We start from the raw sequence: 22,145 nt of genomic DNA, 5'->3' as shown, positions 1-22,145 counted from the left end.
GTTCATTTCCGACCTAACTTAAAATTAGATCCAGGTCCGCCACTGATAGGGAGGGTAATTTTGAAATCCGATTCAGCAAATCTCGTCGCAGCGATGAAAAGCAATGATCTGAAGCTTGCATTGGTGGGTGTGCTAGTGCTTGGGGCAAAGAGTCTTTGTATCTTAAGTTTGGATGATTTCCAGTTTTTGTTTTGTCGAAGGGAGTGGAACAATATAGCCATGTTTTTGCTAGACATGGAGAGGAGTTAGGGCACGGTACCCATATGTGGGTTGACGTTGCCCCGGACTTTGTATCAGTCATTTGGCTAGTGATTTGATTGTGTTTTTTGGTTAATGGAATAAAAATTATATTCTCATAAAGAACTACATATCTAAGACCTCATGTTTTTTAAAAAAACTGTGTTTTAGAATTTCCGTCACCAATGCAAATGACTACAGGTATGTGAAAGAACATGTAGTTTTTCAAAAATTACTCTAAGAAATAGCTAAATGCACCACACCAATGCACATGACTATCTGACCCAATCCCACACCTTCTCTCCTTCGCCCAAACACACACAAAATAGTGTTGCAGCAACACTTCTCTTTTTTCCTCTATAGCAGAAAGGCCTGGACATACCTTGTTCTATAGATAAGCGATGAATGACGCTAATATATATTAGAATGTTATTCCCTACATTTCAAAATAGACCCGTAAAAATAAAAATACATCCAAGTCATTTGGCATCTGAGGATGGAATTAAGTTTGTAAGATCTTCGAAAAGGGTGTAGACGCTTAGGAATGGTCGCAAGCAATGTCATTCACTGAATAGCTTCTAGTATAGGTCATCGATCATCAATGTAATCCTCAATTTTTCCTGCAGAAATAGCCACGGAATTTGGACAAGGTCGTACCTTTCAGTTTCTATCAAGATATAGGCGCTAACTAGAAGATGGAACGAGAGTCGATCTACCTCCTTGCATTGTTTCAGGTCCGGCTTCACGCTTTTGGAATATAGGAGGATATGATGTAAACATCTTGATGGAAATGGTGCAAGCGAAAATGACTTATGTTGAAGCAATTCTTACCGATGAGCTGATAAAACTAGGGGGTGCTAAGATGGTTTTGGAAGGAGTTGATGCGACACAAGAGAAACCCCATACAGGGTCATTAGAGAACAAAATAAAAACTAAAAAAACATATGGATATAACAAGAAAAATCACCAACGATGCTCGATCCCGACGGTTTGGGGTGGGCGAGATGGTTTTTGAGGGGATGATAAGTTTTCTGGCGATTGTAATGAATGATAATCTGGTAAATCAGATGGTTGGGGCATGTCCCGTTCAAGTTTTGACAGTGATTATTGTTTTGCTTTTTAGCTTTTTCCATTTATAAAAGGACCGTTATTGAAGGTTTACCGGTAACCATAGCACTAAGATAAGAATAACCGACTTAACCGAAGCTATTCTTGTCCAATGGCCACCCCAACAAAAGCCCCTAGCATTGCACAAAATTGCACTCAAAACCATCAGGCAAACCACTTACACCTGGAAGGCCAAAACCGTAATTTTGCTATCTAGCCCCCCTTCATCTAACTGTTCGACACAAAAGGCAGGAACCGCGCGCGTACGTGACATTACAAGAACCGACCATAGCTTTCCTCTCCATTCCTCCCGCCACCCATACATCAATTGGCGTTACGGCGCAATGGCGTATCAGTTGCTGGAGGTGACGCTGATCTCGGCCAAGGACCTCAAGCGGGTGACGCTCTTCACCAAGATGCGCGTGTACGCCGTGGCGTCCATCTCCGGCGGCGACCCCCGGCTGCCGACACACAGAACGTACGCCGACCGCGAGGGCGGCCGGAACCCGATGTGGCACGCCCCGCTGCGGTTCACCATCCCGCCCGCCGCCGACCCGCGCGGCCTCGCGCTGCACGTACTGCTCCGCACCGAGCGCGCCTTCGGCGACCGCGACGTCGGCGAGGTCTTCGTGCCGGTCCAGGACCTCGCCGCCGCGGCGCCCGAGGGCGGCGAGCAGAGGCACCTGAGCTACCAGGTGCGCCGCCCCGTGAGCGGCCGGAAGCGCGGCGTGCTCCACATTTCGTACAGGCTCACCGACGCGCCGCCGCAGGACGCGGCCGCCGCCGGGCCCTACGCCCACCATTACATGCATGGGACGGCGAAGCGGCGGCCCAAGGGCGCGGGCGCGATCACCGCGTACCCGGCAGCCGCGCGTCGCGGCGCCCCGACCCCGTACCAGCAGGCCGGCGCTTACGGGCCCCCCTACGGCGGCGCGTACGGCTACGGTGCCACCACACACGGGGCACCGTACGGGTACGGCCACGCGCCGGCGGCGAGGCACGACGGAGGGATGGGCGCGGGGCTCGGGCTCGGCCTCCTCGGCGGCGCGGTCGGCGGGATGATGCTCGGCGACATGGTCGCCGACGCGGAGGTGGACGGCGCATACGACGGCGTGTTCATGGACAGCATGAGCTTCTGATTATCACCCGCTCAATCGACCGGAGGGAAACATGCTGCGATGGCGGCGCCATTGATGTCCAATTCCCTTGCATGGTTGTCCCTGCATGCTGCACGAATTCCGTTGCACTCGACATCGTCGACACCTTACTAACCCAAGCACGAACTGCAATGTTCATGCTCTGTAATGAACGTGTGTATCAAAATGCGTTGCTCACGGGATGATGACTGTCACCGATGAATTTTGTTGTTTCTTACTTCTTGTGTTCTTCCTGTCTTCTGTCGTACGAGTGTGTCTCAGTTCACTCTCGTAATTCACCTCAAAGAAATCATGTTGTGCTAGCTTTTTATCGAAAGATAATGAAAGAATTATGTTGTGTTTAATTATCAACTTTTGTCAATTTCTCGATTCCGATGGATGATGATTGACGATCCGTCTCGGACATTGGGCCAAGGCACTGTTGGGCTTGCAGGCCAGATCCGTGGGCTAGCTTCCAGGGGCCACTCGGAGGGAGATGCAAGGGCTACAAAGCATGGCCGGCAGCACGCAGAGAGAACATCGAAGAACATTTACCAGAAGACCTTCCTCCTCAAAGTCTTCCTCTTTTAAAAGGTCGGGAGAGAAAATTTCTCGGCCACAGATGACTATAAGATCAGAAATGAGCTAAGGTCTATTCAAGCACTAAAATCTGATCTTATTTTTTTCTCGGTGTGAAATCAAAGATAAACTCTAGCCGGTTCGGCTCACACCTGGAGCCTCACCACGAGCTGGAGCACGAACGGTCCGACGCTGGGGCGAGTGCGGCAGCAGAGCGTCGAACGCCTGATGCGCATGCACGCTCGCTCCCAGCAAACCAACCGCTGAGCCAACCTATCGTTCAAAAGTCTTCCTCTTCCTCCTCGGCTTCGATTCTCCTCAGTGCTTCCTCCCCAATCCCCATTCCCTTCCTTCTTCCAGATCAGTTTAGCTACCCCTATGTGCTTCCCGTTTTCCCCAAACTTGTAACTCTACTGATGTGACTCGATTGGGTGGCAATATAACTCCCTGAACTATATGCAATTGAGTGTTTATGTATTGATTACCTCTTTTACCTTTGGGTGGAGGATTTGGTTATATAATGATCAAGTTCTTCATCAATGCATATATTCTTGTACACTTGATTCATTTACTTGAATCTTTACTTAATCTTATGAGTCAAGTATCCAAATATCTCGATCTGATCTATGGACTTTAAGTTTTTTTTGAAACCCAAATCGATTGGGACCTCTTCATGTTGATGATGACTTTCTTGGCACCAAAATGAGTTGGTTCTATCCTCGATCCTTTCTATCAACCATATGCTCAACCACCTTACCATTATCCTTCTTTTTGATCTTGTAGTCGTTGTTCTTGGTCTTGATTTTGTAGTTAAGCTTGGTGTAGATGTTGGGGGTCTTGTTGGAGAGATTCATCTTTTTTTATCGTGTTTGCACTTGAAGGACTTGTGGTCTTCTTTATGGCACTTGAATCATATCATGATGAACCCCTCCACAAAATTATTGTCCTTTAATCTTGCCAAATCTTTCTTGAGTTTCTCTATTTCTCGCTTAAGTTCATCATTCTCTTGTGCAATAAGATCATTATATGGTTTAAAAAACATTCTCAACACATGTCTCATTGCAAAGAGATGAGCTGGATATATCAATTAAATCATCACAAGAAGTAAAAGTATCTACCTTAAAATTGAAATTAAAGAGAGAAAGATTGCTTCAAAGGAACTTTAGATTGAGATTCAATGTCATTAAGTATTGCCTTAAGCTCTTCATGCTCTTATTTAGCAATTCGAATTTGCTCAATAATTGTTTATAATTAGATACAAAATAAGTATAAATACCATTAAGAGCATTGAATTTCTTAAACTCTTTAGTTTGTTTCTTTAAGGCTCTTTTGTTGCTTATCGATCAATTCAATAAGTTCTTCTTGAGATGGTGTATTCTTGTCAGATTCATCATCACTTATATCGCTTTTCATACCTTTGGTCATATGTCACTTGTGTGATGACGACTTGTATAATGACGACCTTGAGAAAGAGTTTCTCTTGGAGAATTAGATGATGAAGATCTCATCACTTGAGTTTGAATATTTATCTTCACTCACCTATCTTCTTGTATTTGCAAATGATTTGCTTCTTTTCATTGTCTCTCTCTTATTCTTGATATGATCAATTGTATCGACCAAATCTTTTATAAAGATTGGATGATTGGTCATGACATTGATCCTCTTAAGGTCATTTTCTAATTTTGAGATGAGCTAGGCGATCTTGTGATATATTTCTTTATCACTTGAGGTGCTTTGATCATTTTCTTCAATACTCTTTTTATCTTTATCATCATCATCTTCTTCGCTTAAACTTTACTCTTACTCTTGCCTTCTTATCTTCATGTAGCTTATTTGTTTGCGAAAGCAAGATTCTTAGTATCGGAAGAGGAAACTTCAACCTCTATATTTATGATTATCTTATGGACGGTAATCTTACCGAGAACTTGTCTCATGACCGTTAAAACCACCCCGCCACGGTAAAGTCCGGTGTAGTTCTTATGGTCACAAGTGAACGTGCAAGTCCCTGACCATAAAAATCAGTAATATTTTACGGTTATAGGAATGAGTTTTTATAGTAACAAATATGACTCGGACATAAATAATATATCAGTCACATGACATGGAGAGACGGAGCCGGTCATTTTACTTCGCTTGTGTCAGATTTGTGTTAACGGCTAAAATCAACTAAAAGAACAAAACCCCAGAAAATAACATCTTAAATAAAGATCCCAATTCTATCTGGACACATTTAGAACCAAGAGATTTTCGCAGCTCTGAAGAATCCCACTTGATTACGTTCTGAAGATTTCAAGTTACTATGCTCTTTCAATTAAACCCATCCGAAATCACTGTTACTTCACTTATTCTTCTTTAAAACAAGCTAGAGCTCTAGCAGAACAAATAAATAAAAAAGAAGAGAATTAATAAAATGTTTATTCACCTATTCTTGTGGAAGATACAACAAAAGTGACTGAAAACTAGAAACCGAGAACATTATTCTTCTGACAGAAGTTCAGAATATTCAGAACACACAGGCACAGGGATGGCATCACTGCTGCTCTTCCATGGACGGCCCAAAACCCAGCGGCATGAACGCCGCCACCTTTCTCGCCGCCGGCCGCGCGGCGAGCTCCTCCCACCACGCCTTGACGTGCGGCAGCGCCTCCACCACCGCGGCGTACTCCGTGGCCATGAAGTAGTGCATCACCGTGAAGTGGCTCAGGTCGGCGAGGCTGATCGAGTCGCCGGCCAGGTACTTGCTCTGGCTCAGCCGCGCCTCGTACACCTCGAGCACCTTTTTAAGCTTCGCGACGTTCTCGTCGACGGCCGCCTGGTTGCGCGCGCGGCCGAGGAGCGGCGCGAAGACGCACTCCACCACGATGGCAAATGCCACAGGGTGGTGCTGGTGGGCCTCCACCTCCAGCCACACGTCCACCATCGCGGCCTGCTCTAGGTTCCCTTCCCCCAGGAGCTCCGGCTTGTGCTTGCGAAGAACATGCCTCCCAATCGCGCGAGATTCTGAGAAAAGAATAATCGTATGTACATTAAAAATCTCATGGTGGTTTCCGTCCTCCAAGAAATCGAAATCACGCCTAGAAAGAATCGATGAAACCGGAGCAAAATCGAGTGATGAACTTACCAAAGAGCGTCAAGTCTCCATCCTCAAGAACCGGCACCTGCCCAAAAGGCTGCAAGCACAGGACGACAGCTCGTTAAGTGACAATCACGCATCGAAAAGACGCGGGGAAGAAACTGATGACGGCTGCGGGCGGCGGCGGCGGCACGTACGTTCCTGGCGAGGTGCTCGGGGCGGCGGTGGTCGCCGGCCTTGCGGCTCATGGGGATGAGCTCGTACTCCACGCCGGCCTCCTCCAGGCACAGCAGCGCGCGCGACACGAACGGCGAGAACGCCCACCCGTACAGCTTCACCTGTTTCGCCATCGCCGCAGCTGCGCTCCCTCTGCTCTGCTCTCGCGAGTGCCTCTGCTTCTTGCAGACTAGACCGGCGCGCCAGCGGTACGAATCGACGCGTGCTTGCTGCTGCTGCTGCTGCTGCAATTTATACAGGACGCAGAGGCTGGGGGAGAAGAAGGTACTAGAAACGGATGGTGGGTGCTTCGTCGCTAACCCTGAGCTTAATCAACTCTCTTCCGGAGTAGGTCGTGGTCACGCCATTGCTTTCCCGGGTTTACTAAAGAAACTGTGACGCCATTGCTTGCGTCCGTAGCTGAGCGAGTGTGATCCAGTCAGCGTCGGTCGAGGGATGGGGGCACGAGCTGCCGCCTGCGGGCGAAGCTTCCTCCTCCTCCTCCTTGTACACGTCAGCTCCATTTCTTCCCCTGGACTAGTCCGGCGAAGTTGATCAAACCCGGTTCAGGAGGGAGAAGCCAGTGCTTGCGTCATTGCTTGCGTCGATTTCTTGTACACGTCAGGAGGGAGCAAAATCCTATGAGACCAGGTCTCTGGGCTCATCAAGCTGGACCCCTCCAAACCATGACACCTGGCAGCACAAATCGTAAAGCATCCACCTCACTAACTTCTCATTAACCCATAATCCCTTCCTGATTCCCTGCATGTGCTTCTAATCCTGACCTTAATTTCTCCAACTCAAGAAGACGAGAACAAGCGCATGCAGGGCTTCCACCGAGACGAGACTGGAGAGGGCCTGCCCCACGGTGCTCGGGCTGGGAAGGGCCTTCACCATGAGGCCATTGCTTGCGTCCGTAGCTGAGCGAGTGTGATCCAGTCAGTATCGATTAACAAATTCGTTTGCGGGTCAAAAACTGGGATCTAACAATTTTCTGAAATTCGTAAAAATTGCTTAAAATTCGATGAGAATTTAGTCAAATTCACACGGTCAAATTTGTAAATCGGAGGAAAAAAATCCGGCCGAATCGACATTTGGTAACCGCTGGATTCAATCGAAAACCGACCGTATTTCCTGTATTTCGTTTGTGATAAAAAACCGCCTGGTTTTGTCGAAAACCATTCGGTTTCTCGAATTTTAGTGAAATTCAAGGAAAAAAACTTAACTTTATAACTAATTCATCAGAGCTTCAAATTAAGTGAAATAAATTGTGTTGGTTTCCTTGTAACATGATCTACATGATAAAAATATTTATACTAAAAAAAGATATATATTTTTATGAGAAAATGTATTTGCTAAACATAATTAAATGTATAGTTAATTCTTTGCTAATCCAAAAATCATGAAACCAAATATGTTAGTATTCTTACATGATCTTATGTCTTTTAAAATACATGAACTCATGAAATAATTATTGTAACATGCATGATTGTGTAAATATGTTGTAGCTAGATTAATTCATAACTCACCCATCGCACCTCCAAAGTTAGTGAAATCACTTTTATTAGTTTACTTATACTATGCTTTATGCAGGAAAAGTAACGGTAGATATAAAAAAGTTAATTACAATATTGTTTCTTAACATGTTCACTTTATACTTGTGAACTTTGTAAAAATCATAGAAAAATTAATAAAACTGTGAAACCAATTTTAAAGATCCTTTTAAGATTCATCATAAAAATATATATATATATTTGCATGTTAACCTTTTCCTTAATATGATGGGCCAAATCATCATGTTCATATGGTCAATTTCAGTATTTTTCTTTTTTTAAACTTACTCTCCATGAAATATGATGCAATCGATATTATTTTTGAAAAAAATCACATAAAGTCTTAGAATTGTCTCTAGTATTTTTTAAAAAATTTGTGATTTTTAATTATTTTTTGAATTTTTTAATTCAAAATAAAAAACCGATTGGATTCAAAATACGGTGTGAATTGAATTGACCGGTTTTCACGAATATCGAGTGGTTTTCAACGGTTTTGTGAACTCTGATGGGGGCACGAGTTGCGTCCTGCGGGCGAAGCTTCCTCCTCCTCCTTGTACATGTCAGCTCCATTTCATGGCTTTACCAAGTCGTGCCCCCCTCGACTTGTCTTCCTCCTCACAACATCGTTCGTTGTATTGTAAACTCTGGTATTTATTTTAATAAAGTTATATGTTTGATATAAAACTGTATATCAGTGACAATATCACCACATATATGTTGAAACTGATACTAACACACTTGTGAAATGTACCTGATTATTCTTTTGAAAAATTAGATGTGATACTTTTTTTTTTTGGTTAAAGTAGATCTTCCTGCCTAGAATTAGACGGAAGATATGAAGATAATATGATGTCAATCATATTGTCATTGTCGTCTCATGGAAGGTATAGTCAAACCGATGAGTAGAGCAGATCTTCGTGCCCTACAAATTGCGGCTCCAAATTAGTAGTCAGCGGTTTACGCTTATGGATTCTTATTTAATTAATGTAAATGAGGTTATCATCTTGAGAATGGCTATTTCTAAGTCGCATGAGATCTTGCTTGCGTCTCAGTCACGTTTGTTACCATAAAACCCATCACGCAACAGAAAACCCTATTGCGTTTACGTTCACAGACTTATGACCGTTAAAACCACCCCGCCACTGTAAAGTCCGGTGTAGTTCTTGACCATAAAAATCAGTAATATTTTACGGTTACGGGAATGAGTTTTTACAGTCACAAATATGACTCGGACATAAGTAATATCTCATGTCATGTCTCACATGACATGGAAAGATGGAGCCGGTCATTTTACTTAGCTTGTGTCAGATTTGTGTTAACGGTTAAAATGAACTAAAGGAACAAAACCCTAGAAAATAACATCTTAAATAAAGATCCCAAGTCTATCTGGACACATTTGGAACCAAGAGATTGTCGCAGCTCTGAAGAATCCCACTTGATTACGTTCTGAAGATTTCAAGTTACTATGCTCTTTCAATTAAACCCATCCGAAATCACTGTTACTTCACTTATTCTTTTTTAAAAAAATCACGACAAGCTAGAGCTCTAGAAGAACATATAAATAAAGAAGAAGTGAATTAACTTAATTTATAAGAGAAATCGGATTCGAAAATCTTAATAAAATGTTTATTCACCTATTCTTGTGGAAGATGCAACAAAAGTGACTGAAAATTCGAAACCGAGAGCATTATTCTTCTGACAGAAGTTCAGAATTCAGAACACATAGACACAGGGAAGACATCACTGCTGCTCTTTCTTGGACGGCCCAAAACCCAGCGGCATGAACGCCGCCACCTTTCTCGCCGCCGACCGCGCGGCGAGCTCCTCCCACCACGCCTTGACGTGCGGCAGTGCCTCCACCACCGCGGCGTACTCCGTGGCCATGAAGTAGTGCATCAGCGTGAAGTGGCTCAGGTCGGCGAGGCTGATCGAGTCGCCGGCCAGGTACTTGCTCTGGCTCAGCCGCGCCTCGTACACCTCGAGCACCTTTTTAAGCTTCGCGACGTTCTCGTCGACGGCCGCCTGGTTGCGCGCGCGGCCGAGGAACGGCGCGAAGACGCACTCCACCACGATGGCAACTGCCACAGGGTGGTGCTGGTGGGCCTCCACCTCCAGCCACACGTCCACCATCGCGGCCCGCTCTAGGTTCCCTTCCCCCAGGAGCTCCGGCTTGTGCTTGCGAAGAACATGCCTCCCAATCGCGCGAGATTCTGAGAAAATAATAATCGTATGTACATTAAAAATCTCATGGTGGTTTCCGTCCTCCAGGAAATCGAAATCACGCCTAGAAAGAATAGATGAAACCGGAGCAAAATCGAGTGATGAACTTACCAAAGAGCGTCAAGTCTCCATCCTCGAGAACCGGCACCTGCCCAAAAGGCTGCAAGCACAGGACGACAGCTCGTTAAGTGACAATCACGCATCGAAAAGACGCGGGGAAGAAACTGACGACGGCTGCGGGCGGCGGCGGCGGCACGTACGTTCCTGGCGAGGTGCTCGGGGCGGCGGTGGTCGCCGGCCTCGCGGCTCATGGGGATGAGCTCGTACTCCACGCCGGCCTCCTCCAGGCACAGCAGCGCGCGCGACACGAACGGCGAGATCGCCCACCCGTACAGCTTCACCGGCTTCGCCATCGCCGCAGCTGCGCTCCCTCTGCTCTGCTCTCGCGAGTGCCTCTGCTTCTTGCAGACTAGACCGGCGCGCCAGCGGTACGAATCGACGCGTGCTTGCTGCTGCTGCTGCTGCTGCAATTTATACAGGACGCAGAGGCTGGGGGAGAAGAAGGTACTAGAAACGGATGGTGGGTGCTTCGTCGCTAACCCTGAGCTTAATCAACTCTCTTCCGGAGTAGGTCGTGGTCACGCCATTGCTTTCCCGGGTTTACTAAAGAAACTGTGACGCCATTGCTTGCGTCCGTAGCTGAGCGAGTGTGATTCAGTCAGTATCGGTCGAGGGATGGGGGCACGAGCTGCGGCCTGCGGGCGAAGCTTCCTCCTCCTCCTCCTCCTCGTACACGTCAGCTCCATTTCTTCCCCTGGACTAGTCCGGCGAAGTTGATCAAACCCGGTTCAGGAGGGAGAAGCCATTGCTTGCGTCATTGCTTGCGTCGATTTCTTGTACACGTCAGGAGGGAGCAAAATCCTATGAGACCAGGTCTCCGGGTTCATCAAGCTGGACCCCCTCCAAACCATGACACTGACAGCACAAATCGTAAAGCATCCACCTCACTAACTTCTCATTAACTCATAATCCCTTCCTGATTCCCTGCATGTGCTTCTAATCCTGACCTTAATTTCTCCAACTCAAGAAGACGAGAATAAGCGCATGCAGGGCTTCCACCGAGACGAGACTGGAGAGGGCCTGCCCCACGGTGCTCGGGCTGGGAAGGGCCTTCACCGTGACGGCATTGCTTGCGTCCGTAGCTGAGCAGTGATCCAGTCAGTGACGATTTACAAATTCGTTTGCGGGTCAAAAACTGGGATCTAACGATTTTCTGAAATTCGTAAAAATTGCTTAAAATTTTATGAGAATTTAGTCAAATTCACACGATCAAATTTGTAAATCAGAGGCAAAAATCCGGTCGAATCGACATTTAGTACCCGCTTGATTCAATCAAAAACCGACTGTATTTCTCGCATTTCGTTTGTGGTCAAAAACCGCTTGGTTTTATTGAAAACTATTTTTTCTCGAATTTCAGTGAAGTTAAAAAAAATAGTTTAACCATATAAAATCGATAACTAATTCATCTGAGCTTCAAATCAAGCAAATTTCATCTGAGCTTCAAATCAAGCAAAACAATTTGTGTTGGTTTCTTTGTAACATGATCTATACGATAAAAGTATTTATACTCATAAAAAAGATGTATATTTTTATGAGAAAATGTATTTACTAAACATAATTAAATACATAGTTAATTCTTCGCTTATCCAAAAATTATGAAACCAATTCTGTTAATCTTCTTAAATGATCCTATATCTTTTAAAATACATGAACTCGTGAAATAGTTACTGTAACATGTATGATTGTGTAAATATATTGTAACTAGATTAATTCATAACTCATCCATCACACCTCCAAAATTAGTGAAATCACTTTTATTAGTTTACTTATACTATATTTTATGTAGCAAAAATAACGGTCAACATAAAAAAATTAATTAGAGTGTTGTTTCTTAACATGTTCACTTTATGCTTATGAACTTTGTAAAAATCATAGAGTAATAAAACTGTGAAACCAATTTTAAAGATACTCTTAAGGTTCGCCATAAAAAAAATATGTTTTCATGTTAACCTTTTTCTTAATATGATGGGCTAAATCATCCTGTTCATATGGTATATTTCAGTATTTTTTTTAAACTTCCTCTTCATGAAATATGATACAAACGATATTATTTTTGAAAAAAAAAATCACATAAGGCCTTAAAATTGTCTTAGTATTTTTAATTATTTTTCGAATTTTTTAATTCAAATTCAAAAGCCGGTTGGATTCAAAATACGGTACGGATCGAATTGACCGGTTTTCGCAAATATCGAGTGGTTTTCAACGGTTTTGTGAACTCTAATGGGGCACGAGCTGCGGCCTTCCTCCTCCCATTTCTTTTCTGGACTAATCCGGCGAAGCGCATCAAATCCAATTCAGGAGAAGTGTACAAAGTATTTTTTTTAGAAATTTTACAGCAGCCGCAGAGTAATTTAGGCCATCCATTTTTTTGAATCGGATGGTTCAAATCGGTTAGAATACTCTCAGTTGTCCAGAGTTAGTATAGGGAGTGTATGTGAGTAGTATGAGGAGTATAAGGGCATTTTTGAAAAGAAAAAAAAAGAAATGGCCGCTCACGTGCTCCTCTGCCGCCTTGCGTGCTCCTCCACCCTCATACACACTGCCACCTCTCCTACGTGCCGCAGCCTGCTCTCACGAGCACCACCACAGCTCTCATGTGATTGAATAAACCGAGTATTTTGTGGATTACGTTAAAAAAACTCTAGTGTCTTTCAATGATACGTTGGATAAATATTAATAATAGTGTCTTTCAATGGCGCGTTGATTTATCATGGATGCAATCCGGTGATCTAGCTATTTTGTTTTGGATTATGCTCGTGGTAATTTTCCAGCTGCCTTTCGGTTGGGAACCAGGATCGTTGTATAAATATTATTCTCTTCGTTTTCAAGTAGATAACATTTAGAGATGTGTGCAGTTAAATCCTTTATAAACTTTAACAATTAATATACATAGGAGTGTTAAGATTTATCACACAAAAATGATATTAGTTGATTTGTCATAACAAATACTTTAAATGACTATATTTTCAATAAACTTCAACAACAAATTATTAGAAACAGTAATGAAAAATGATATATTTTAGAGACCGTGTCGATGTATAAAACGTAAGGTAAAAAAAGAGTAGGATAGTATCTAGAGAAATCTTTTGAATAAACTAGTAAATAGGTGTAAACGTACACATAATAAATATTGTACATCTGTATCTGAAGGCTGCAGTAGTGCGGTTGATGCTACACCTAACAGTAAAAAAGTTATTTTACAATATTTTATGATTGTACGAGAGGTTTTATGTAAATCAACCCGTTCAGTGGTACATATTTACACTAAAAAATTTCTCATAGTATCACACCACACTTTGGAGCGCTTAATTATTTGACTCGTCCCGAAGGCCGGCCAGTCCACGTGGATGGCCCGGGGTTAGAGCTGAGCAAAACTAGTCATGAAGGGATAAAAGCTCTCTGATCTTCATCTTGTTCTAATAATTATATATACATATGTCATCACTAAAAAAACATGTGCAATAATATGGAGAGGCGTGTTCTTGTTTACGAGTCATCATGCATTAGCGCCATTAGAACTGCCCGAGAGGAGAGTGTAATGCTTGCTAGCCAATCTAATCCTGCTTAAATTTAATCATATTCGTTTAAAAAACTTGACGATTATAAATTATTTTTTCTTTTCTCTTTCCCCTTTCTTCTCCTATGTTGAATGATATTTATTCAGGATAACAGAAACAGACTAAGTAAACATATGCAAGCTGCAACAGTGTGATGTTTTTTTAGTCCTAGAAATAGAGTTCATTAGCAGGGGCGGACCTTCAGAGACGCGGGTGACTCAAGGCCTCTTATCCTCTGGTGCTCCATAGAGAAGAAAGAGGGATAGGATGGAGAAGAAAATGGAGAGTAGGAAGAAGAAAAGCAGGGTTTGGGAGAAGAAGAAGGAGATAAGCCCCCTAGCAGTCTATTACTGTGTCTGCTATTGTTCATTAGGGTTGTTGGCCCGTGGTTTTGACCGAACCTTCAATATCCAGAGTCAGCTTTGTCGTCCGATCATTTTCCCTCGCCGATCGCTCTAGCGCTCCACAGAGAGGTAGGAGAGATATGAGGAATAAGAAGAGGGGGAGGAAGAAGAAAAGGGGGTTAGAGAAGGAAATAGGCCCTTTAGCAGTTCATCCTTGTGTTCGCCACTGTTTATTAGGGTTGTTGGTCCGTGATTCGAACGGTTTTGATGAACCTTCAACATCCGAGTCAGCTTTGTCGTCCACTCATTTTCCCTAGCCTACCACTCTGGTTGTTGCACCGAGCAGTTGAACCATATGCAAAACCGTTGTGTTCAATCCTAGAGTGCATACTCCTGCAAAAAGGGCATCCCTATGATGGAAAACCTTGGATGCACTTCACTGCCTAATTAAAGAAAAAGAAAAAATGCCCAAGTATCTCTTCCCACTTATACATAGAAATTTAGGAAGCGTTGCGCGTGGTAAAACCATCGATAATGGATCACGTATCATATAAAAGAGTATTTTTTAAAGAACTCCATAAACAATAGCATGTAGCAACTTGTATGTACTACATGAAGTGCACAACTGATCTTTTTTGTGATTTTTATACCTAATCATGTTCCAGCCTCCTCTCCAATCTCCATTGTTCTTCAACCGACAGCACAAGCAGACATGATCATCCATTGCAGTTCGTAAGGAAAATTTTCACATGTGCATAAACAATAGCATGTAGCAACTTGTATGCGCTACACAAAGTGCACAGCTGATCTTTTTTGTGATTTTTATGCCTAGTTACGCTCCAGCCTCCTCTCCAAGCTCTATTGTTCTTCAAGCGACAGGACAAGCAGCAGGATCATCTATTTTAGTTTGTAAGGGAAATTTTCACACCAAGATATACACACATAGATTATCAAAACTATTTATTTGTATTCAGATTCGTACTAAAGACGTAGATAAAAAATTATAAAATAAATAAAAAATCAATAGATAAAAAATATCAAATAAGAAAGATAACCGACTGAGATAAATACACAATTCCATACAGTTTTGCATCTCGCATTGCAGATGCGTCATCAGTTGTTCCATCGGAGACGAACGCCCACGTCGTCCACCCAGGTGGTTCCCCCACTCCCCTCGCGCCACGTCGGCCTCAAAGCCCCTCCCGTGCACCCAGCTGACACCCAGCAACCGCCCCCGACAGGCGGGTCCCACTCATTCCGGTCCCACCCGTCAGCCCAAGGAGTTCCCAGCGGCCGTGTCCCGGTGCGGCGGCGGGGTGTTTGACCGCTGGGGCGGCGTGCGAATTGATAATTCCCTCCACCTCGCTTTCAGCCTCATGGCCAGGCGGGACTCCACCTCCGCCTCCTCCTCTCCCTCTTCCCCTCACGTCCCTCTCCGAATCTCCCACCGATCCCACGCGAAATCGGCATCCAGATCTTCTCCCCCGCGATTCAGATCACCGGATCGACCCTGCACCTCGTGAAGTCTGCAGCGGCGCCGAGGTGCGTTCGGAAAGCTTTCATCTTTCTTGTTCCTGAGTTGGTACTGGCTCACTTCTTGGTTGGATTCGCTCTTGCTTTCTACTTAAAAAAGGGTTGCTGAATTGGCTTGTTTTTTTTTTGTTTTTTTGCTAACTGAGATGATGCTTAGCTTGAATTCCGCTTGAGCAATTGTTTAGCTGGTTTCTTGGCGATTAAGCCCGAAATGTTTTCAGTTTAGACTAAACTACACTGTTCAAACAATAATTGAGATCCCTCCTTGCAAGCAAGCTACTTGACCAGTTGAGCAGCTTACACGTAATGAGCTTCTTGGCGAGAAGCACAGTATCCAACCCACACCCACCATTTCCGATTCCTGGTCGTCCATGTTGTTGTCAGGTTGCTGGGAGCTGTGGATCTGCTGAGGTGGCGCCATGGGGCTGGATTTGGGAGCTCTTCTCAAATCCGGCGGGCTCTTGGTCTCGGACCAGGACGCGATCGTTTCGATCAACATCTTCATTGCGCTGCTCTGCAGCTGCATTGTGATCGGGCACCTGCTGGAAGGCAACAGATGGGTGAACGAGTCTACCACAGCGCTTGCCATGGTGGGTTCTCTGCTCTTGTCCTCCAACTGTTTGTGGTTTTGCTTCACTGGGCACTGGTTTGAGTTTGGTTTGGGTCTTGTTGCATGTAGGGGCTGATCACTGGAGGTGTCATTCTGCTCGTTACTAATGGTACGAATTCAAGGATTCTTGTGTTCAGTGAGGATCTGTTTTTCATCTACTTGCTACCGCCGATCATCTTCAATGCTGGGTGAGCCGAGTACCATGATGGTCTTGTGTATTATTCTTTTTATCTCTTGGAGTCGAATCCTGTGTCTTGATTTTATATCCTTATCACTTTATCATGCAAATAATACACAATGCAACATGACTCTCTGAACAAATGAATACACGTTGAAAGAATCATGGATTTATTTTGAGAATGCACTTTATATTTCTGAATTTCTGAAAGCCATGTAATGTGATAGGCAAAGCGGTAAATTCTTTTGAGTGCATAAACAATATAGCCAACTTCCATCTTACTCCCTGTCCCATGGATGCTGAAAATTGCAATAACACTACCTTGACCATGAATTTCACTATCTTTAATATAAACCCTTCTTTTGTTCAAAAAGTCCAACCAGTTGTTTTTCTTGAAATATAGAATTAAGTTAAAAAAAATTGTAGAGGAATTTGTCAGGGGCTTATAGGAACCTTATACAATTGCATGCTTCCAATTATGAGTGAAGCACCTTTGTTATCTGAGGAACTATTTCAGTCATTTAGGCTATTTATATCTGTTAACGCAACCGCACAAGACTGCCTGCTGAACTTGCTAAAATATTTAATTCTAAAGCTGCACTGTTTGTTCAAACTCCAAAGTTACATTTAATACTAGTGGACCTTTAAACAAAGTATACCATTGTAAATATTTCTCCACGTTACCAGGTTTCAAGTAAAGAAAAAGCAATTCTTCCGCAACTTTATGACAATTACTTTATTTGGTGTTGTTGGGACATTGATATCCTTTGTAATAATCTCTCTCGGTATGTTGCTAAACCACTTCTGCAGTTTACATGGTCTTACTTTGATTTCACATACATGGTCATAATATCCCTTTACATAACATAGCGAAAATAGTAGCATTAGTATTTGGCATGCAGAAGCATGATCATGGTATTTGTTGTAGGAAATTTCATTTAAAGCACTAGGAGAAGTCATAGGTCTCCAAAATACTTTTGTTCCACTGACTTCTGGACCTATGCCACGCTTGTAGTGCCACAGCAAGTGATATATTTTTTTGGGGAACACCATTTATGAGTGCTATAGATGGAAAACTTTCCTAGAATTGATGATTTACTGATATCTTGTAGAATAGGATAAAAAAATCGTGGGTCAATAGAACAAATAAACTTGTATAGTAGTAATGACTAACGACTGCCCATTACTCCTACTTGCAGGAATGATGGCAGGGTTAAATTGTGCATAAAACATTCACAGTACATTACTAAGGAGCCAGCTTCTTTTTTTCTCTTAATTGTAAGAATAGACTAAAGGACTTTCCAATTCGTTGGTTCAGTGAATGCTGCATGAGTAATAGAACTGCAGTGCTAATCATTCAATAGGTGCCACATAGGGTTAGCATTGAGAAATTGGATTAACAAATTGTAGCATCATTAAATAGATGTCCTCTAGGGTTGGAGCTTGTGTTTATAGGATCTGCTTGCTCATAGGTCATGTGGGTACCTCCCTAAAGCGTTCGGTACTCCCCTCTCTTAAGGCAAAGCCAGGGGATGTCTTCTTCTCGTGGTCAAGTTTTTCTTTTTTCATACTAACAAAAGTGACCTGAGTGCTTCGTGGGAGGTGACTCTAGTATACATGATCACTATCTAAAGATGAAAATGTAACAAGTATATGTAGTCCTTAACGACCAGGAGTCTAGGACAGGCTGACAGGGTAATGCACTCTGAACAGAGTCCAGTTATGCAGCCTTGCCTATACAGTTTATATATTTGTGAAATAAGGATATAGATGTTACGTGTTAAAATAAAAGTATGCTTCTTAATAATTGGCAACCGTTAGTCATTGGTAATTGTTATTGAAACTTGTTGAAGAATTATAATTTTATATTCTTGAATTTATGAAGATCGTGTTCGCACAGGAATCGGACAAGCATTATGTGCTCAAACCTTGCATTCCGCAAACTTTGATGTCTTGCTCAGGCTGCTAAGATTTTTTGTCTAATGGATATATCAGGTGCTATGGGATTGTTCAGGAAACTTGATGTTGGTCCACTCGAGCTTGGGGACTATCTTGGTTGGATACTTTATTTTTTGACCCTTTTACTTATTTGAAGCTATGAAGCAACTGTTTAGACCTTGGATACCATTGTATATATTATCTTTTAACGGCTGATTATCTTTTTGTTTATTTCATATGCACAGCAATTGGTGCTATTTTCTCTGCAACGGATTCTGTTTGCACCTTGCAGGTTTCGTGTTTAACAAGTGTCGTTATTGTTTTAAAAAATGGGATAGCAAGACATTTAATTTGTAAATTTATTACTTGCAGGTGCTTAACCAGGATGAAACACCCCTACTCTATAGTCTAGTTTTTGGTGAAGGTGTTGTAAATGATGCTACGTCTGTTGTGCTCTTTAATGCAATTCAAAACATTGATATTGTTCATCTTGATGCTTTTCTTCTATTAAACTTCATCGGAAAATTCCTCTACCTTTTCTTCACCAGCACCATCCTTGGAGTAGCTGTAAGTAACCTCATACTGCCACTGCTTTGACATCTAAGAGAATTGGCCGTCATGCAGTGGAACCTTTCCATTCACTAAGGATTATATCCTGATGATTGGAGCATGCCTCTGTGGACTGACTTGCAGCACTCTTTTTGGCAGGCTGGGTTGCTTAGTGCATACATTATTAAGAAACTTTGTTTTGCGAGGTCTGTAGAGCTATCCGATGTGATTTTTTCACTCCACAGAGTAGTTTAATTCAGTTACTTTTCACTATGAATTTGAAAATTGTCGTTTCATGCTGGTGGTGTTTTGTGCAGACATTCAACTGATAGAGAAGTTGCTATCATGATTCTCATGGCATACCTTTCGTATATGCTGTCCATGGTAAGTACCGGCTTAAAAAATAAACTCTTGCAATTCAAATTGTTTGACGAGATATATCAATTATCAGATACTATATTAGGATTCTTTAGTTACTTATTCCGTTGATTCACTACTATTGTTCCTTTTTTTCGGCAGCATGAGATTTCAGATCCCAGTTTCATGCTAGCCTCATCCAAACTAAATGATATCAAGATTTTTCCTGATTATTTCTTTTGTATTCCAGCTGCTGGATCTGAGTGGCATTCTCACCGTCTTCTTCTGTGGAATAGTAATGTCACATTACACTTGGCATAATGTGACAGAAAGCTCTAGGGTTACTACTAAGTATGTACTGGTAACCAGCTTTAGTAGCAACCATCATGGCTCATTTTAGGAAAGAACATTATGTATTACCTTGCTAATGTTCCCTTTCTCATGCTGCAGGCATACTTTTGCAACTTTATCATTTATTGCAGAAATTTTTCTCTTTCTCTATGTCGGGATGGATGCATTGGACATTGAAAAATGGAAATTAGCTAGTAGCAGGTACTTTTGCTGTCAATAAATAGTGTTGAGTTTTTAAGGACTAGATAAGTCTACAAACATAACATACCAGTAAGAAAGTTTCTGTCAGCATAACATACCATAACATAACGTACATATTTACAGTATACCAGTTATCTTGAACAGACTTCATGTATCGGCATTAGCTTGGCTTCCATTTACGTTGATGTTCTATCAGTACTGAACTAATGTATTCTTGTTGATCTTGTTAGAAATATTGGAGTCCTTTTCCTATTCATTAAGAGTCCTTTTGCTATTCGCATTCATGTACTCCATATATTGCTCAAGAGGCTGTTCAATACAGTCAAATGCTATTCATAACAGATCTGTTGTTGATGAGTGAAACTAGCTGCCATTTTGGTACTTGAAAACTCTTCAGAGAAACAGCTCTTTCAGATTTGTATTAGTTGTTGTTTGGCAAGGAGATAATGTTGAGTACGGGCCCACAACAGCAGCTACCTTTTATGTCTTGCTGTTGCTTTTTTGTAAACATATAACCCTTTTTCCCTTATATGTTTTTATTTGTTTCCCCTATGATGCAGTCCTACAAAACCAATTGCTTTAAGTGCGATTATATTGGGCTTGGTTATGGTTGGAAGAGCAGCGTTTGTATTCCCTTTGTCTTTCCTATCCAACCTAAGTAAAAAAGAGGCACGCCCAAAGATCTCCTTCAAGCAACAAGTTAGTACTTCAGTTTCTTTTATGGTCCTGCTATTTTCTGTCACTTCGAAAACCAGAGTATGCTAACTTTGTACGGTACTTAAGGTAATCATATGGTGGGCTGGTCTCATGAGAGGGGCAGTATCAATTGCACTCGCCTATAACAAGGTGATGTTTGAACCAAATACTTATCTCTAAGGAAGTGGTTTGGACCCACTACTGGATATTTTGCAGAACTATTTTTGAGCATATATAGATTCTGATTTAATAACAGTCCATGTAAACCTTTGCAGTTTACAGCATCTGGTCATACTGCAGTGCGAGTTAATGCTAACATGATCACCAGCACAGTCATTGTTGTTCTGTTCAGCACAATGGTAATACCACTATGTCTTATGAGCATCATTATGTCAAAATGACTATGCACATATCTTATTTTGTATGTTCGGAATAATAGATGATATATCCAACGATGAGCATAACAAACACCCTGTGCAATACTTGTTATGTTTCTTTCTTCACTGTAATTTGCACATCAGATGAAAGGTCCATAGACACATCGATCATGCTACTTTGCTTTCACAAGGAAAATGGAAGGAGCACCATTTCGCTAATTTATATGACTTCATTTGATTCAGGTTTTCGGTTTGCTGACTAAGCCACTGCTTAGTCTTCTCATCCCACCAAGGCCTGGCTTGAACATGTCCGAGCTCTCAAGCCAATCAATTCTAGACCCACTTCTTGGTAGCTTGATGGGGTCTGACTTCGATGTAGGCCAGATCTCCCCTCAGTACAACCTCCATTTTATTCTCACTGCACCAACTCGCTCCGTCCATCGTCTGTGGCGCAAGTTTGATGACCGTTTCATGCGCCCGGTGTTCGGGGGGCGAGGCTTTGTTCCATTTGTGCCTGGTTCTCCGGTGGAGCGGAGCACCCATGAATCTTACCTGGGCACTGTGATTGAGGCAGAGCGTAGTTAAGTTGAGACTTGAGACACAGAAGCTGTAGACAATTTCTGTAAATGTTCAAGCAGCTACCACTCATTTTTGTTCTCGGAATCGGTTGGTGCATTTGTTGTTGTAAATTATGCATATAGTTTCAGGAGAACCACTTAAGCTGCTGTAATTTCTGGGAGTCACTCCCAACTGTAGATTACTATAATTCATCTGTAAATTTCAATGTTGTTCAAAGGCAATAATCACATTCTGGCATATTGGCATGTTTTTGTATAATTGTAATGGATATGTAGAAACAGTCTTATTTTATATATTTTTGAGTTTTATATTTTTTTTTACATTTTATATTATTTATACTGATTTATCAATATAGGAATTATATATATATATGCATATATTTATATATATTCTCTATTCTACTCCCTACGCTAAAAATAGTTATTCAACACCCCGGCCACACCAATCCTCCGACCCTGACCAGGCCCGAACCACCCTCCCTACCAACCAGGCACCCAACCCGCAACCGTAATTCAATTGTTATTTTAACTATATATCTGTTCCTTATTTTACGATCGGATGTTACCATTAATCGCATCATCTCCTATAAGTAAATTCTTATTCATTACGACTGTACATATGTAACCTCCCCTCC

The 22,145-nt window shown here is 42.5% G+C and overlaps 4 protein-coding genes across 5 annotated transcripts; 2 read left to right on the top strand and 2 right to left on the bottom strand.

The window, feature by feature from the left end:
* The first annotated feature begins 1,688 nt into the window (after window positions 1-1,688).
* Window positions 1,689-2,483, top strand: LOC133885066 (protein SRC2-like). Its single transcript, XM_062324700.1, has one exon. It carries the CDS (start codon window positions 1,689-1,691, stop codon window positions 2,481-2,483), a length of 795 nt encoding a protein of 264 aa, XP_062180684.1.
* Window positions 2,484-5,446: 2,963 nt separating this feature from the next.
* Window positions 5,447-6,654, bottom strand: LOC133884774 (glutathione S-transferase 4-like). The gene is made up of 3 exons (XM_062324324.1): window positions 6,330-6,654; window positions 6,181-6,229; window positions 5,447-6,059 (listed from the first exon to the last, which is right to left on the bottom strand). The coding sequence occupies exons 1-3, from the start codon at window positions 6,480-6,482 to the stop codon at window positions 5,590-5,592; spliced, it is 672 nt and encodes a 223-aa protein (XP_062180308.1). The 5' UTR covers window positions 6,483-6,654; the 3' UTR covers window positions 5,447-5,589.
* A 2,851-nt stretch (window positions 6,655-9,505) lies between these two features.
* LOC133884773 (glutathione S-transferase 4-like) lies at window positions 9,506-10,723 on the bottom strand. The gene is made up of 3 exons (XM_062324323.1): window positions 10,382-10,723; window positions 10,233-10,281; window positions 9,506-10,111 (listed from the first exon to the last, which is right to left on the bottom strand). The coding sequence occupies exons 1-3, from the start codon at window positions 10,532-10,534 to the stop codon at window positions 9,642-9,644; spliced, it is 672 nt and encodes a 223-aa protein (XP_062180307.1). The 5' UTR covers window positions 10,535-10,723; the 3' UTR covers window positions 9,506-9,641.
* A 4,787-nt stretch (window positions 10,724-15,510) lies between these two features.
* On the top strand, window positions 15,511-21,819 carry LOC133884523 (sodium/hydrogen exchanger 1-like). Of its 2 annotated transcripts, XM_062323971.1 has the most exons (15): window positions 15,511-15,684; window positions 16,060-16,265; window positions 16,355-16,473; window positions 17,151-17,248; window positions 18,459-18,518; window positions 18,647-18,693; window positions 18,774-18,968; window positions 19,110-19,156; window positions 19,268-19,334; window positions 19,558-19,658; window positions 19,758-19,859; window positions 20,420-20,558; window positions 20,643-20,705; window positions 20,831-20,914; window positions 21,176-21,819. In XM_062323971.1, exons 2-15 carry the CDS (start codon window positions 16,095-16,097, stop codon window positions 21,515-21,517), a joined length of 1,635 nt encoding a protein of 544 aa, XP_062179955.1. In that variant the 5' UTR covers window positions 15,511-15,684; window positions 16,060-16,094; the 3' UTR covers window positions 21,518-21,819. The 2 variants fall into 2 exon arrangements, with proteins under 2 accessions (XP_062179955.1, XP_062179956.1); XM_062323972.1 differs by lacking the exons at window positions 15,511-15,684; window positions 16,060-16,265; window positions 17,151-17,248.
* The last annotated feature ends 326 nt before the right edge of the window (window positions 21,820-22,145 follow it).

This window comes from Phragmites australis, chromosome 11 (genome assembly GCF_958298935.1).
Source record: "Phragmites australis chromosome 11, lpPhrAust1.1, whole genome shotgun sequence".
Taxonomy (NCBI): Eukaryota; Viridiplantae; Streptophyta; class Magnoliopsida; order Poales; family Poaceae; genus Phragmites; species Phragmites australis.
Note: the sequence above shows the minus strand (reverse complement) of the source record. Positions and strands in the feature narration are given on the sequence as shown.